General features: G+C 35.6%; 1 protein-coding gene across 3 annotated transcripts in view; it reads right to left on the reverse strand.

Annotated features, from left to right (window-relative positions):
- LRP6 (LDL receptor related protein 6) overlaps positions 1-15,109 on the reverse strand; it is a 171,286-nt gene that overhangs the window by 63,657 nt on the left and 92,520 nt on the right. For 2 of the 3 annotated variants that reach the window (XM_034644775.1, XM_034644776.1), the window contains 4 exons: positions 12,793-12,989; positions 10,935-11,066; positions 7,766-8,162; positions 6,199-6,370 (listed from right to left, as the gene is read on the reverse strand). In XM_034644775.1, the coding sequence (XP_034500666.1) occupies positions 6,199-6,370; positions 7,766-8,162; positions 10,935-11,066; positions 12,793-12,989 (898 nt within the window). Of the gene's footprint in view, positions 1-4,187; positions 6,163-6,198; positions 6,371-7,765; positions 8,163-10,934; positions 11,067-12,792; positions 12,990-15,109 lie in introns of those variants that run through there. The other variant, XM_034644777.1, reaches the window with a different exon arrangement.

Below are 15,109 nucleotides of genomic sequence, written 5' to 3' on the forward strand. Positions count from 1 at the left end.
GAAACCCCAACAAGAAAGTTTTCTTTAGTTAATAGGGATTCAATGCACAGTATAAGGAAAAATTTGAAGAAAAAAGAAAATATTCATGTCATCTGAATATAAATTTCCTTTAAGCAACTCTCCCAAAGCAAATGTATTATCTAGAAAGTTCTTAATCCAAAATAACGCATTTAGTAAAAAAAAAAGAAAAAAAAAACCACCAGAAAATGTTATAATGGGAAGAAACCTAAACATCATCTGGTTTAAATGATCTTACTGGTCAAGATACAAAGACCAGATTATTATATGAATTATCTAAGGTCACTCAGTTAAATGAAAAATCAAACAAGAATTAAGATTAGGGTCTGCTACTACAAAACGTTTCAATAAAGATCTAGAGATTACCACTCATAACTAAAATACCGTTACCAACTGTAAAGCAGCTAACTTCTCTTCTTAAGAAAGTGTAGGACATTAAAATCAGCACTCTTTTACTTCAGGAATACAAAAACCAAAGGAACAAGGAAGGAAGACTGAAACTAAAAATATCTCCACACATATTAAATGGTTTTATACTAAAACATGAGAAGAAGGGTAACAACAGAACATTTTAAAAACGATCCAAGAAGCAAGTTCAAACTTGGTCACTAAAATAACACGCATGAGATTTTTCTAATTTACAAATATAAAACTATACTAACTCCTAAGTGAGGCAAAGTATCTTGTTTGGTGAGGCTCTAAGGGTTTGTTGTGGCATTTCAGGAAAGCGTGATTACACTCATCATCAAGCAGGTTTCCCTCATTATATATGTGCAGTAATTTTTTTAGAGTCAGACAAAGTAGAGAGGATAATGAGACAACAGGGCATATAATTAGATGATGTACTACTCTGGCTGCTGTAGATTATAACAAGTTAAATAATGTTGCTTGAATTGTACATCAAAAGGTAACTTTCAAATAGGAATTCAAAAATATGTTATCATAAAATACACCCCAAACAAATGCAAGATGATATAAAAGAACAGCATCATGTTTACAACTCAATGAATATAAGCCCCTAATCCAGGTATTCTGTTGAGCTGAGGAATCTGATGATGGTGTTTATCAATATCATTCTTCAGTTATAACATGCCAGGAACAAATGGGGGAAAATATACATTCACATACATTCATATAGTGTTGTAAAGTAGCAGAAATGGGCAAAGATTCAGGTATGTAGGCTCATTATCTTGAATATTTCTCTAAAACTGAAAATAAAATCAATTTTAAGGAGCACTGAATGTTATAAACTGGCAAAGATTCAAAAGGAAGTACTTGTTGGTACTTGTCATATAATCAAAGGAGCTTTATCTCAACAGCAGATGATTATATTATTATAATTTCTTAAGGAAGAATTAATCTTAGAAACAAACGATTAAAAAAAATCATCGTAAATGGGCCCTTGTGTACTTTAACAGACTTTCACAATACACAAGCTAAAGAAGCCAGACAAAGAAATTACAAAGAAATCTGAATGCTTGGAAAACAAATTAGCATATTGATAAAACAGAGGAAGTTGTCATGAGGGGAAAATGTAGTCCTACAATTTTTGGCTTAGAATATGAAATAGATCATTCACCAACTGCTAAGTTTTCAGCACACATCCTACACAATAATACCCTCTTTATTAAAAATTTCTTCGTACTTAAAGCCCTAATAATCTGTTTCCCAAAGTTGTGCCAGGTATAATTAAACTTGGACAAAAATACCTCTGGACATTATATTCTCTAAAGCAGGAAAATTTATAGTAAGAGACTAAAAAATTTACATGCCCTTAAAGTAGGTAAGAAATCTCTTTTTATCTGTAACTAGTAGGTATTGTTGCGTCTGTCAGAAGCTCAAAAACGAAAGAAGGATATAAAAAGCATTTAAAAGGGGCGCCTGGGTGGCACAGCGGTTAAGCGTCTGCCTTCGGCTCAGGGCGTGATCCCGGCGTTATGGGATCGAGCCCGACGTCAGGCTCCTCTGCTGGGAGCCTGCTTCTTCCTCTCCCACTCCCCCTGCTTGTGTTCCCTCTCTCGCTGGCTGTCTCTATCTCTGTCAAATAAATAAATAAAATCTTTAAAAAAAAAAAAACATTTAATAGGGGCGCCTGCGTGGCACAGCGGTTGAGCGTTTGCCTTTGGCTCAGGGCGTGATCCTGGCGTTCTGGGATCAAGCCCCACATCAGGCTCCTCCGCTATGAGCCTGCTTCTTCCTCTCCCACTCCCCCTGCTTGTGTTCCCTCTCTTGCTGGCTGTCTCTATCTCTGTCAAATAAATAAATAAAATCTTTAAAAAAAAAAACATTTAATAAAAAAATAAATTGTGAGAAAAATTTGATGTCATTTTCAGTAAAACCAGTGATTCAAAACCCAGTGATTAATTTTGTCAATCAGGTAAGTTGTATATGAGAAAAGCATCCTCAAAACAAAACAAAACAAAAAAACCCAAGCTAATAGTAACATTCTTAACTTTATACAATGGTAAGAAAATGCTTTAAACTTATAAATTATCAATATGTCTTTGCTACTGAAAAGCAGCAGTGCATACCCTCAATGCAATAGATCTTTTTGGCAGCGAAACCTGACCAAGAAAAATATGAATGTTGTTAAGACACAATGTGCTTCTGCCTACTGAAGGGTCTTATAAAATAGAAATAAAGGCTTATTTGATGATTGTCCTATCAGAAAAACAGAAATGATCCTTTCTGCTAATGCTTTAGTATTACATAAGGAAGCCCCAGAATACTAAGGTAAAACTTGGGTGGTCACAGGGGTGGGGGTGGGGTGCAGGGGAGCTCAGTGCAGACAAATAAACAAGAAGCTTGGTTGTAAAAGCTGATGAAATGATTTTAGCGTAATGAATAAGAAGCATAAACAAGTACCAGCAGGTACCTTTTATATAACACCTACAGATAGGTGGTCACTATCAGCTGACAAGTAGGGAAATCAGATATATCCTCACAGACCCATTCTTTTTCTCTTTAAGATTTATTTATTTATATATTTGAGAGAGAGAGAGAGAGAGCGAGAGAGAGCTCGAGTGAGAGCACAGAGGGAGAGGGAGAGAGAGTCCCAAGCAGACTCCCTGATCAGCATGGAGCCCGACACTGAGCTCTCTCTATCCCGTGACCCTGAGACCACAACCCAAGCCAAAACCAAGAGTAGGACACCCAACCAACTGTGCCACCCAGGCGCCCCTAAACACATTCTTATATTAAAGCATCAGCCAATATTATAACTATCTTTTAAAAAAATGTGGCATCATTAGCAATTCCCTGTGTGCCGTCGCTCTTTGCAGAAGCTGGTTATAAACCTTAGATAACCTACTTGTTCTTTCTGCAACTCTGCATGATAAAAACCCAATCTTTGAAACCTGCAGCTCTCTAATATATCCAGCATCTAATTATATCACCACTTACAAAAAAGGAAGTGAGAACCTGATCTAAGGAATCTCCACTGACTGCACAGAGAGCACAGATGGGTGAACATTCTGAGCTCTTCCCATAAAACAAAGAGCTTCCTATGCCTTACAGTTGCTACATAAAAATTTACCAAATCACGATCTTTTCTTTTCAAATGTACCATAAACACATATAGGGCAGTTTGATCCCAAGTAAACTCAAAGTCTTCCAGAAGAGAACAGGGCTATACAACTATTATTTAATATTTTCTTAGAGTCCCAGGAAAAAGCAGCTTTCATTCTTAGACATCACAAAAAGCTGGGAAACTTTCTTTCTTTCTTTTTTTTTAAACTGTAGTTGATACACAATGTTACATTAGTTTCAGGTGACTGAAAAAATCTACTGGGAGGATTTCTTAAGAGTATGGACCAGAAGAGAGCACATCACCTAGACCAGGGTAAGATCAGTAGTTAGGATCCCCTGCTACATACCAAAAGCTAACAAATAACCTCTTCAGAAAAAGAGGCATTTAAAAAATTATATATTTTTCCAAAAGTTTTCAAGCTCACTATATTCAATCTACTATCAAGTAAAGTGAGATGGAAAGCTGGTTGTGGCAGTTGCCCCTATAGTTACCATTAGTCTCAGAAAGAGAAACTAACAGTTTTTCTCTCCCCAGTTATGCAAGATTAATTTAGATGAAGAGCTGTGCTCTTTCCTTAACATGCCATATACCAGAAATTTTACACATCATCATAAATTAAGAAGATAATAAATAACAATACCTGCTCTCTTTACTTCCCAGATGTGTCTATGAAAAGAAGATGACAAAAGCACTGATGCTCAATTAGAGAAACTTCAAAAGAATCTCCAAGGGAAAGAACAAGGGGAGGTTTTTTTATGTATAATCTGGGAGAGGTAGATGTACCACTAACCCCAAATAATCTGTCAAAAAGCGGACAGAGAGTAAACCTGGAAGAGGAGAAATTGATGTGAAAGGCAGGCTTTTAAGGATGCTGGTACCACTCAAGGAAGAAGGAAAGGAGGAAGTGAGGGAGGAAATGACACCACTGCATATACATGTGTACATAGTTCAAGAAGACAGAACAGGCCTGAATGAATGCTAATTTTAACATCTACTGCACTTACTGCAAACCAAGAAAATAAATCCTGTTTCATCAATATTATATGTTGTTAGATAATGATTCATTCTTATTCTCAAACACTGTCACTCAGAACCTCCAAAAGTTCGCACTTCTCTACCTAAATCCCTCCTAAACTATTTGTGATTTTGAATAAATTTCTATACTGAAAGTGACCTGAAGTGTGAAAAATAAGACATGAAATATTCCCAGTAAGAAACAGATGTCTTATTTACAATCTAATCAATCAGAGTAAACTTAAAAAGATACCAAATATAGAATTTTAAAAATCCCTACAAAATGATAAATCTTCCCCTATGTACAAACAAACATTCTTATGGACACATGAGCTTTAAACTGTTTTTCTAAGAGTGGTAATACATATACCCTCATGTATGGTCCACAGCTGGTCAACAATACACATTTGTGAACTGCTTGGAAATGGATGTACAATTTGTACTCAGGCTGGCCCAAGTAGGAAGCTAATAGCCTGTCTAAAAAAAAAAATGAACCCATAACTTTGGTCTCATTAGCGCTGCACTCTAAGCTGTTAAAGATTCAAACACTAATTTGGATTTAAGGAGGGGGACAATGAAACACTAAGAGGGAGAAAGTTTATATAGTCAAGTCTATGCAAAATTTTCTATTAATGCAAACCAGCTGCAAGAATAAGAAATACAGTTTTCAGTATTTGAGCCTTGTGGAATACTAATGGGTTTTTCTATTCCAAGTTTCCATTCTGAAAAGAAGGCCCTTTAATTCACGATTCCCTCAGAGTCCCTGGCACTCCTAAGAACTACCTTTCTAAAATAATGGCTTTGGAGACCAAATTATCTATCTGTTAGGAGATATGTGCTGTGGCTCTGAATAGCCATTCTAAGCCATTCCTTATATGAGAACTCATGCATTCCCCCAAAGAAATATTGTGAAAGAAATTGTTTTAAGTACGTGATCCATAAGACCTCTAGCACAGCCTAACTCAAAGCTGTGAAATTTAGGGTTCACATTCAACATCAAGGTATATGTCATCTACAAAACATTGTGATAAACCACTGATTTATTGTGATTGACCACTGGTTGTTTCCACCACAATTCTATTCTGATTGCTGCAACTTAATTCTACCATACAGTAAATATTTTCCCCCAAGCTTTGGTTAATTAATCTTTCTCCTATACAGCTCATAAATCAATTTAAAAATTGTTTGCAAGTAACCACCTTAATACTTAATATATGCTACCACCTGTCTCCAACACCAGTAACAACAAAAGTTATATATACACATATGGGCTTTGTTCTCCTAACAGAACTATCAGTATAAGTAATTAATATAGGTCTTATATAATACTTGATTTGTGAAGAAACTGTCCCTCTAGGAAATTCATACAGTGGCTTTATCCATAATGAGGAAAATCACTCGCATAAGCTTTTAGGACTAGAAATAGAGGAATATCCATTTCTCATGCCAGTGTAGCTCAGAAATCTTAGGGTTCAGTTGAAAAGAATACATAATCCCTAGCATCCTGAAAGTCGAATAAAATTTCCGTAAAAGATACTCTGGCACCCCAGACAAGAGGCAAGAATATTTGCATCAAATTAACATCAACTTAAAAACCATTATAAAACTGGTTTTAAAATGAAAAAGCAAGAACAAACCTCAATTTTGTCTGTTTTGGCATCTCCCCAGTATATTTTGCCTTCATCATAATCCAAGGCTAAACCGTTTGGCCAACCAAGAGAAGTGTTAACCAACACTACTCGGTCAGAACCATCCAGAGCTGCTCGCTCAATTTTCGGGATTTCTCCCCAGTCAGTCCAATACATGTACCTATAGAAGTATACAGAAAATGAGCTAAAAACAGATAATAAATGGTAACTTTCAGATATTCTAAAGGTGAGGTCCACCCCTCATATTACACTGGAATCAGTTAACACCATAGAAGGAAGAAAAAAATAGGACTTAAACATACTCAAAATCTATGTTTAAGACATAACAGCAGTATATACATGCTTGTAGGAAATTTTCAGATCAAACAGTGTTTTCTAGAACTGATAATAAAAATGCCTTCCAGGGGGATGGCTCAGTTGTTAAGCATCTGCCTTCGGCTTGGGCCACGATCTCCAGGTCCTGGGATCGAGCCCCACATTGAGCTACACATCGAGCCCCATATGAGGCTCCCTGCTAAGCAGGGAGTCTTGCTTCCCCTTCTCTTTCTGTCCCTCCCCCTGCTCATGCTCGCTCTGTTTCTCTCTCAAATAAATAAAATCTTTTTAAAAAATGCCTTCCAATAATGAGATTCCATTTTTAGTTATGTTTTTTCAAAATATTTTGTGCTCCTTCCCACTAACAGTCATCTTTTTTTCCCTAAACTTTTTATTTAAGTAATCTCTACACCCAAAATGGGGCTTGAACTCACGACCCCAAGATCAAAAGTTGCAAGCTTTTCGTACTGAGCCAGCCAGACACCCCAGTCATCTTTTTTTTCTTGCTGGCTTGTCATCTCTAACACAAAAAGGCTATCCCAATAGTAATATTCAGATGACAAATTGAATTCCCAAAATAACTAACTCTTTCTGTAGTGCTAAGTAACTGCTGTGGTTCCTAGGAGTTTGAGTGGCTCCAAGGCACTCATATACACTGAAGTGTAATAATTTGTCACTATGTTCACCCTTAGAATGAATCTCATAGTAACAAATAACATTGGTGAGCATACAGAAAGCTGTGTTTCCCTGGATTGTGGTCAGGGTGTTATGACCAAAAAAAAANCAAAAAAAAAAAAAAAAAAAAAAAAAAATTCAAGTCATTCACATATCTTGGGATATACAAAGTAAAATATATCCTTTACCATATCATTCTAGAAGTTTCGAAAATGGGATGAAATTAAATCTTCTAGAGGAAGAGAAAGAATTCTGAAAACAATTTCTTTCCACATTTTTCATGGTCATGATGCAACCTCAGCAAAATCTGTAGCCAACACCCAAAGTAAGCAAGCATTGACTTAATTTAGAAAGAAAAAGTATTCAAAACATTCAAGGAAAAAAAAACTAGCAATTCTTTAACTTGAGATTTTATTCCAATCACTATGTTCTAAAAATGAACAGCCACTTAAGAGCTGTTTATTGAAAACCAACACATACTTCATATTGTTTTTGTCAACGTTTTTAGGAACCTGTAGAAAACAGAAACACCAGGCAAAAATTTTCTATCAGCAGAGCTTCTTACCCAACCATGGGATCTAACACAATGGCTCGGGGTTCCTCTAAGTCCTCTGAAATCAAGATCTTCCTCATGGTCCCATTGAGCCTTGTAACTTCTATCCGATCAGTGCCAGTGTCTGTCCAATAAAGATTTCGGGCAACCCAGTCAACAGCAATACCATCAGGATGCGCAATTTGAGCAGTGACCACAAACTGACTGCCAGATCCATCTATGAATGAGCGGCGTATGGCCCTCACTTCATCATCAGTCCAGTAGATATAGCCTTCCACAGGATCATAATCTATGGCAATGGCATGACGGATGTCTTCTAACTGTAAAACAATGTCTGTGAAATCTGGTGTATCCAAAGAAATGCGTCTCAAGTCTGTCCTTCGTGCTAAAAGCAGTAATTCAGTGGCACCTAGAACAATAAAGTGAGATAAATGAAGAAAAAATTGAAACCCACAGTCAAAATTTAGTCACTCTAAATAAAAAATGCAGAACTTCTTCAGGAATTGAAAAGTAAAGGAGTATACTGGGACGCCTGGGTGGCACAGCAGTTAAGCGTCTGTCTTCGGCTCGGGGAGTGATCCCGGCGTTGTGGGATCGAGCCCCACGTCAGGCTCCTCTGCTATGAGACTGCTTCTTCCTCTCCCACTCCCCCTGCTTGTGTTCCCTCTCTCGCTGGCTGTCTCTATCTCTGTCAAATAAATAAATAAAATCTTTAAAAAAAAAAAAAAGATAGAAAAGTAAAGGCGTATAAAAGGATACTCAGGGTCCATTTAGGGTGGAAATGGAAAGTAACATAGTGACCTAGGAATAGTTGACTATGAGCTCAAGCTCTATAATGGCTCAGCTCTCCAAATCAAGTATTGATTCCTTCTCTGGTTCATTTGTTATATAGCCCCTGGAATTAATAACAGCTACTTAAAGGGTATAATGAAGAGTGACTACGTAACAACTAAGAAGTTGAGCAGCTGAATATTAAAGGAAGAAGGAGACATAGAATATAGGTCCTTTGTTTGAGAAGTATGTTTACAAAGGTAAATGAATCCAAGACAAAGATCTTTTGTGTCTGATGAGAATGTTCCAAAACTGGATTGTGATGGTTTCGCAACTGTAAATTGTTAAAAACCATTGAATTGTACACTTGAAATGACTGAAATTTATAGTACGTAAATTATATTTCAGTTAAGCTGTCTTAACTAAGAGAACTATAAGGCAATACCTGACATAATTAATGACAAAGAGGGCTACAGTGAAGGAAAAAGCAGCAGCAAAGAAAGTGAATCAGATAAAACACTGGTTAAGAGTAAGAGTTGTGGATCTGACAGAACTGTTGGATTCAAATTCCTAGTCAAACTTAGGCAAAACTTCATCTCTCTAAACCTAATTTCTTCATCTATATCCCACAGGGTTGCTGCGAGGATTAAATAAGATTCATGTAATATTCAGGAACGTACTGAACATGTATTTGATTAATGTTAGCTAATATATTATTACTAACATTAGAAAAGAAACACTTTCAAATTTTTATTTCACTGAGTTTTAGATCAGATTTATTTATGAAATGTTTTTAATTCAAAGTAGTATTCAATAAAAACACAGCTGAGAATGAAGACATTAAGCTCAATCTTTTGATTTTTTAATGTTCAAGTAAAGTACCAATAAAATCATCTAAGTATAAAAGATAGTAAGCAAGATGACATCTGAAAGAGTGAAAAAAGATTCCCAAAGAAGTGAGTCTAAAAGAAAATACTGGCATTTAGCTTCACATCAATCTGGAATTATAGTTGAAAAAACTGAGAGGAGGAGTAAAGCTTTCAACAACAGCTTTTTGACTCAAGGGCTAATTATAAATGAACTCGAGCTTAGAGAAAATACAGCCCTAAATGCCATAGCAGGCACCAAACAGGAGTAACTTTGTACCATTCACTGCCTCTGCTAACTACCAAAAGGAGCCAGCCCCAAAACTCTGCAAACAAGGAAGTCATAGAAAGTGAAGCTGTTAATTTGAACAAGGTGATCAAAACAGAATACTTAACTTGAAGCTACTACATGCCAAATGCACATCTAAAATTCAAAATACTAGTTAAACATGTACATTTGCACTGCTGTGAGGGAGTAGACAGACCACTATTGCTGAAATAAATCCTCTGTTTTAAACTCAAGCTACATTTTTAAACAAAAAAGCAACATTACAAAAACCTTTTGTTTTAAATTGAAACCAAATTATTGTTTGCCATGGAAACCGCCTCACAAGAGTCAGCCAGCTTCACCTTTGACTATGAGGATAATTTATCAATGCCAAGTCATGACAAATATCCTGTACACCAACTCAATTCCATCTCTCTGACTCCCTGACCCCCTTGCCAGGAACTCCCTAACCCACTCTGAAATAAAGGCTTCTGCTTTTCAGAGTTAGATAAAGAAGCCACTGGTAAATATAACAATTTTCTTATCAGGTCTTGCTGGTGGCTAGGAAAACCAGATAGTGATCCACAGGGGTAAGAATGAAGAATACATTCTCATTAAGAAGAAAAAGAGAAGAACTGAAGTCCAAACCAGAAGTCCCTTGAAATGTCCTAAAGCAACATATTTCTCCAATATGCCCTCTTTCTATAGGGAATTAAGAGAGTAAGGAGAAGAGGCAGTGGTTAAGTATAGAAAGAGGTTGCTTTAGAAACAGAATATGGATTTTTTTCTTCTTCTGAAAGCACTTCTCTGTTGTTAAAAGGCAATTAAAAATATCATTCAGCAATTTTTTAGAACTATATCTACCCCATGATAAGTCATTATAGTTGAAAGTTCAGTAAACTGCTTCCTTGCACAGAGGTCCTTTATTTACAAATGCTACCTACTGTTAAAAATGCATTCTTTAAGAAAATACTCATTTTCACAACAATCAATTGCAATATCAATGACTGACATTTCATAAAAAAAGAGCACCTAGTTTTTTTTAAATAGCATGTAAAAATTTAGTTAAAATGCTAAAATAACTTACAAAACAGTATTAAAGAGATGCCCTAAAACACAAAACAACCCTGTTATATAACTGATTGTGAAGACAAAGATTAAGCAACTAGTCTCCCAAACACTGTAACCTACAGAGCTTATTATAGAGAAATAAAATAAATCATAAAGAATTTCAACTGTATCTGAAATTCTTCCTTCTTGGAGACCATCTTCTTACCATCTTTGCAGGTTTTTCCATTCTCCAGGAGTTTGACCCCAGTTGGGCAAGCACACTGATAAAAAGGTTTGACTGGAGACATCAAACACAAGTGGGAACAACCACCATTATCAATTCCACATGGATTTGTAGCTGTCAAATATAAATCACACTGATTAATACCAATGATTATAGATGCCCTCCCTCACTCTAGGTACACAAAGGTTAACAACCATAACATGAGCAACTGTGATAAACCAAATTATTACCAAATGTCATCCAGGTGCTTGACTACCAAACCATTTGCAAGGAAAGGAATTAATCAGTGAGAACTGACTTAGCATATTGTACCCAAAGAGGGATACACAAGAAATAAAGCAGGAGGTCCCTGCCCTAAAAGAGCTTTACAATCTAGTCAGTATGCCAAAATTAACAAACTAGAAAACAATACAAAACAATGAAATTAAATGCTATCTTGCACATGATAGACCACAAATAAGTATAGAGTAAAATGGAAAGTAAATTACTAAGGATTAAAGAAGACAAAGGACATGACAGGACCCTTGAAGGATAGGAAAACAGGAGGACATTTCAAATGTGGTAAAACTGTATGAAAAAAAAAAAAAACTCAGAGGCTGTACATTGGGTGAGATAATAAGGCAAACAGTCTAACTAGATATTAAAGTTTCTGTTGACTAATCAGAGCTACAGCTGAGTGAGCACAGAGAATGGGAACAAATTGTGGTGGAGGGCACTGAAAGCCAAGAAAAGTAATTAAATGTTGAAAAATCCACTTTGGAAAGATTAACATTGAAAAGATAGGCATAACAGATTCAACAAGGAAAAATGAGAAGCAGAGATTAATTAGCACCTTTGCCAAAACTATGGAAAGGGATGGATTTAAATAATATTCATTAAAAAAATCAACATAAGATGGAGACCAACAAAATATGAAAGATAAAACAATGATAACTGCAAATTTTGAAACTAGTAAAACATAAAGGATCAACAGTGCCATTAAACAAAAACAAACAAACAAACAAAAAAAACAGGGAAATTCTCTCCTAAGGGCTAACCATGAGAATAAAAAATTCATAAAATATTTTTACAAAAGGGCAACACATACACTTAAAAACATTTTTATGGACTCATAATTATCAGATTCCAAAAAATATATTCATTATTTAACTATCTCCCCCTAAATGGATACAAAGTAATGCAGAATCCAAATACCCTTTATTTTTGGCTATGGAATACAATCTGAACTATACTCAGACACATGCCAGACATTTATTTATATACAAGTGCCAAACTCTTAACATTCTCATATTCCTTTTAAACCTAATTCTTCTCCTCTCTTAAAAGAAATTGTTGCCAGCAGCCGAAGCCCAAGTCACTGCAAAGGTTGACCAAAAATAGAAGCAAAACTAAGAAAAAGGGCAGGGGGGAAGTGTGCACAGACAAGTTTAAGCAGGTATTTTATCAGACAACCTAAGGTACTTAAATTCACCAGTTAGATTCACAGAGGTTTCCATTTAAGAAAAGTGCTTGTTTGCTTTTAAAAACACACTAGAGAGAAATAATATAAAGAAGAAATGCATTTGTGTATAAGCTTAATATCTCAATTTCTTATCTTATGTCTCTCTTCTAAACCACCATTCCCCAGTCCCAAACAAAGGGCTGAGGTGGCCAGCAGTGACAGATAACAAGCTATGGTTTAGGCTGCCACTCAACCTGAATTACATTTTGACATTTTCCTTATGTTTTATTCCTTCCCACTACCTTTGGATATGTCCTCTCTGCTCCTGCCTTCACTAAAGCCAGACATCTGAGTGCTAAAGCTATTCCAACTCGCAATTTAAAAATCAAGATCACTTACCATTTGGCTGCCTCTGTTGGCTGAAGGCATGTATATCCATGGGAGAGAAGATGTTAGAATGGATTTCACGCAGACCCTCGCCAGTGTACTTGTTGCAAGCCAAAATAGAGTGTGTATTCCAGTCGGTCCAGTACAACGTGTCCTCAAATAATGTCAAGGCAAAAGGATGTGGAAGGGAACCTTTAACCACTGCCTGCCTATTAACAAAAACAGAAAAACTCAAACATATCTAAATTTTCTTTTATCAAAACATGATTTTGCCCATTAAAACATCTTGTTTCCACAATAACACACAAAAATCCCGTAACACATATCTTAAGGTCAAATACGCCTACGAAAAATAAGTCACATAATAAATTTGAATATATTTTCATAGTGTTCAAAACTCCCAACCAAGTAAGTACTTGGCAATAGGCCCCAGGTTCATTACAAACTAGCAGAGAGAAGGCTCAAGTATTAGCACTGCTGTCAATTCCGATCTCTGGACTCACATCTTCTATCCTTCCACAAAATTCATGTTGTTAGAAGATAAATGGCAAAAAGAAAAAACTAAAGTTGGCACTGTGAAGTAGTTTTAAATCTGCAATAGGATTTCCCCTTCTTGATGTGTCAAAACAAAGAATTTGAGCCTGTTTCTTCTACCATTTCCTATGGTTTTGGTAACTGAAAATAAAAACATATACTTGAGGCTAAAAAAGGTGTTCTGGTGGAGCTCTTTCTGCAAACCCCAGTCTAGCTCTAGTAAAGGATCATTTCTGCTTGCTTTCTGCTATGTGATTACTGATTAGTGTTCAACCACAGTACTCTGCAGTGTCTTGGAGAGTTATTAGTAAATATTCCTGAATAATGAACAAATCATGCTCTGCTTCAAAATAATATTCAAAAAAATTCTTTGCTATTTACCTAATATCAAATATAATATTTTCATAAATAGACTGGGAGGAAGGAATGGACACTATAAGCACCTGAAGAGAAATAAAGAACATCACATATTTTAGGGAAATCCAGCTTTTAGGTCCTGGACATTACTGAAGAGACCACCAGCATACTAAATTAAATTCAAGGGCAGTAAGATAATTTTTATCTAAGCAGAGTTAACATCTGTTATTGTACATGGAATGGTCCTAGCCTAAGGTGTTTCAAATTCAGGCCAGATTTTTTAAAAACTGAATACAAGATTAGCATGACCAGTTTACCAAACAAATTTTCTATTTTAGAAATTCATCCCTACTCTGCCAGCCCACATCACCACGATTTTCTCCTCTCATTTTTCTTCTTTTCCCCTAGCAGATTACTTTTCCTTCTCATTTCCCCAAAAGAACTGTCGCAATGTCAACTTCTGAGGTGGCTTCTTCTACTTTTTAAATGAACGGTAAGTTTACCAAAGAGGTTATGTTATTTACAGGAATGATATAGTTTAAGTCCAAATTTAAATAGGTCTACATATTTCACACCAAAATCTACCAAAATTCAGTATGGTAAGAGAATTCTGAGAAGCTGCCAAGAAAGAAGTAACACACCTGAAAAAGGAAGAATAGTAATATATGACTTAGCATTTCATTAACCATCCTAAAGAACTACAAATTCTATAATCGAATCTTTGAAAAACTTTGGGAAGAAAAAAAGCCTTCTAAGTCCTTTGCATATTATTAAATAAAAAGTTAAAATTCACTCTTTGAGGTAAACAGAGGAAAACAATCAGGAAAAACAAAATCCCTCCCTAGAAGATACACTCACTTTACATACTGACTAAAAACATTTATGTATCGGTAAGAAATCAGATAGACCTGAGTTCAATGTCCCTCTAACACTTAAACTACTTACATCATTTCTTCAAGCTTTCTTTATCTATAAATGAAAGATCATAATCTATCCCCATTGAGTTACTGTAAAGACTAAACGGTAATAGATGCAAAACCATTTAGCATTATGCTTGGGACTTAATAAACATTTCATAAAAAATTCCTCAATTTTAGGATATATTTTTCAATATTTTAATATTTCTGAGATGGGGTAATATAAATATAAAATAAAAAGTTCTTAAAATCAGTATCATATTAGAATCAAGTAAATCCTAGACTCTGGCTTATTTATATTCCCAAGATCTCATGCAACACTGTGTGCACAAATTAAATGGAATGATTAGACACTCAGTAAATGCTTGATAAAATGAAATATCGTAAACGATACATGTAATTAACAGAGCTGAACAAAAAGCAGAATTAAGAAGGCTATCACTCATTCTTAACATATTCTTTGGTCATTTTATTGATTCATCCAACCAATAGTGACTTGTTCCTGAAAATGGAGATAACTG

This window comes from Ailuropoda melanoleuca, chromosome 16 (genome assembly GCF_002007445.2).
Source record: "Ailuropoda melanoleuca isolate Jingjing chromosome 16, ASM200744v2, whole genome shotgun sequence".
NCBI lineage: Eukaryota > Metazoa > Chordata > Mammalia > Carnivora > Ursidae > Ailuropoda > Ailuropoda melanoleuca.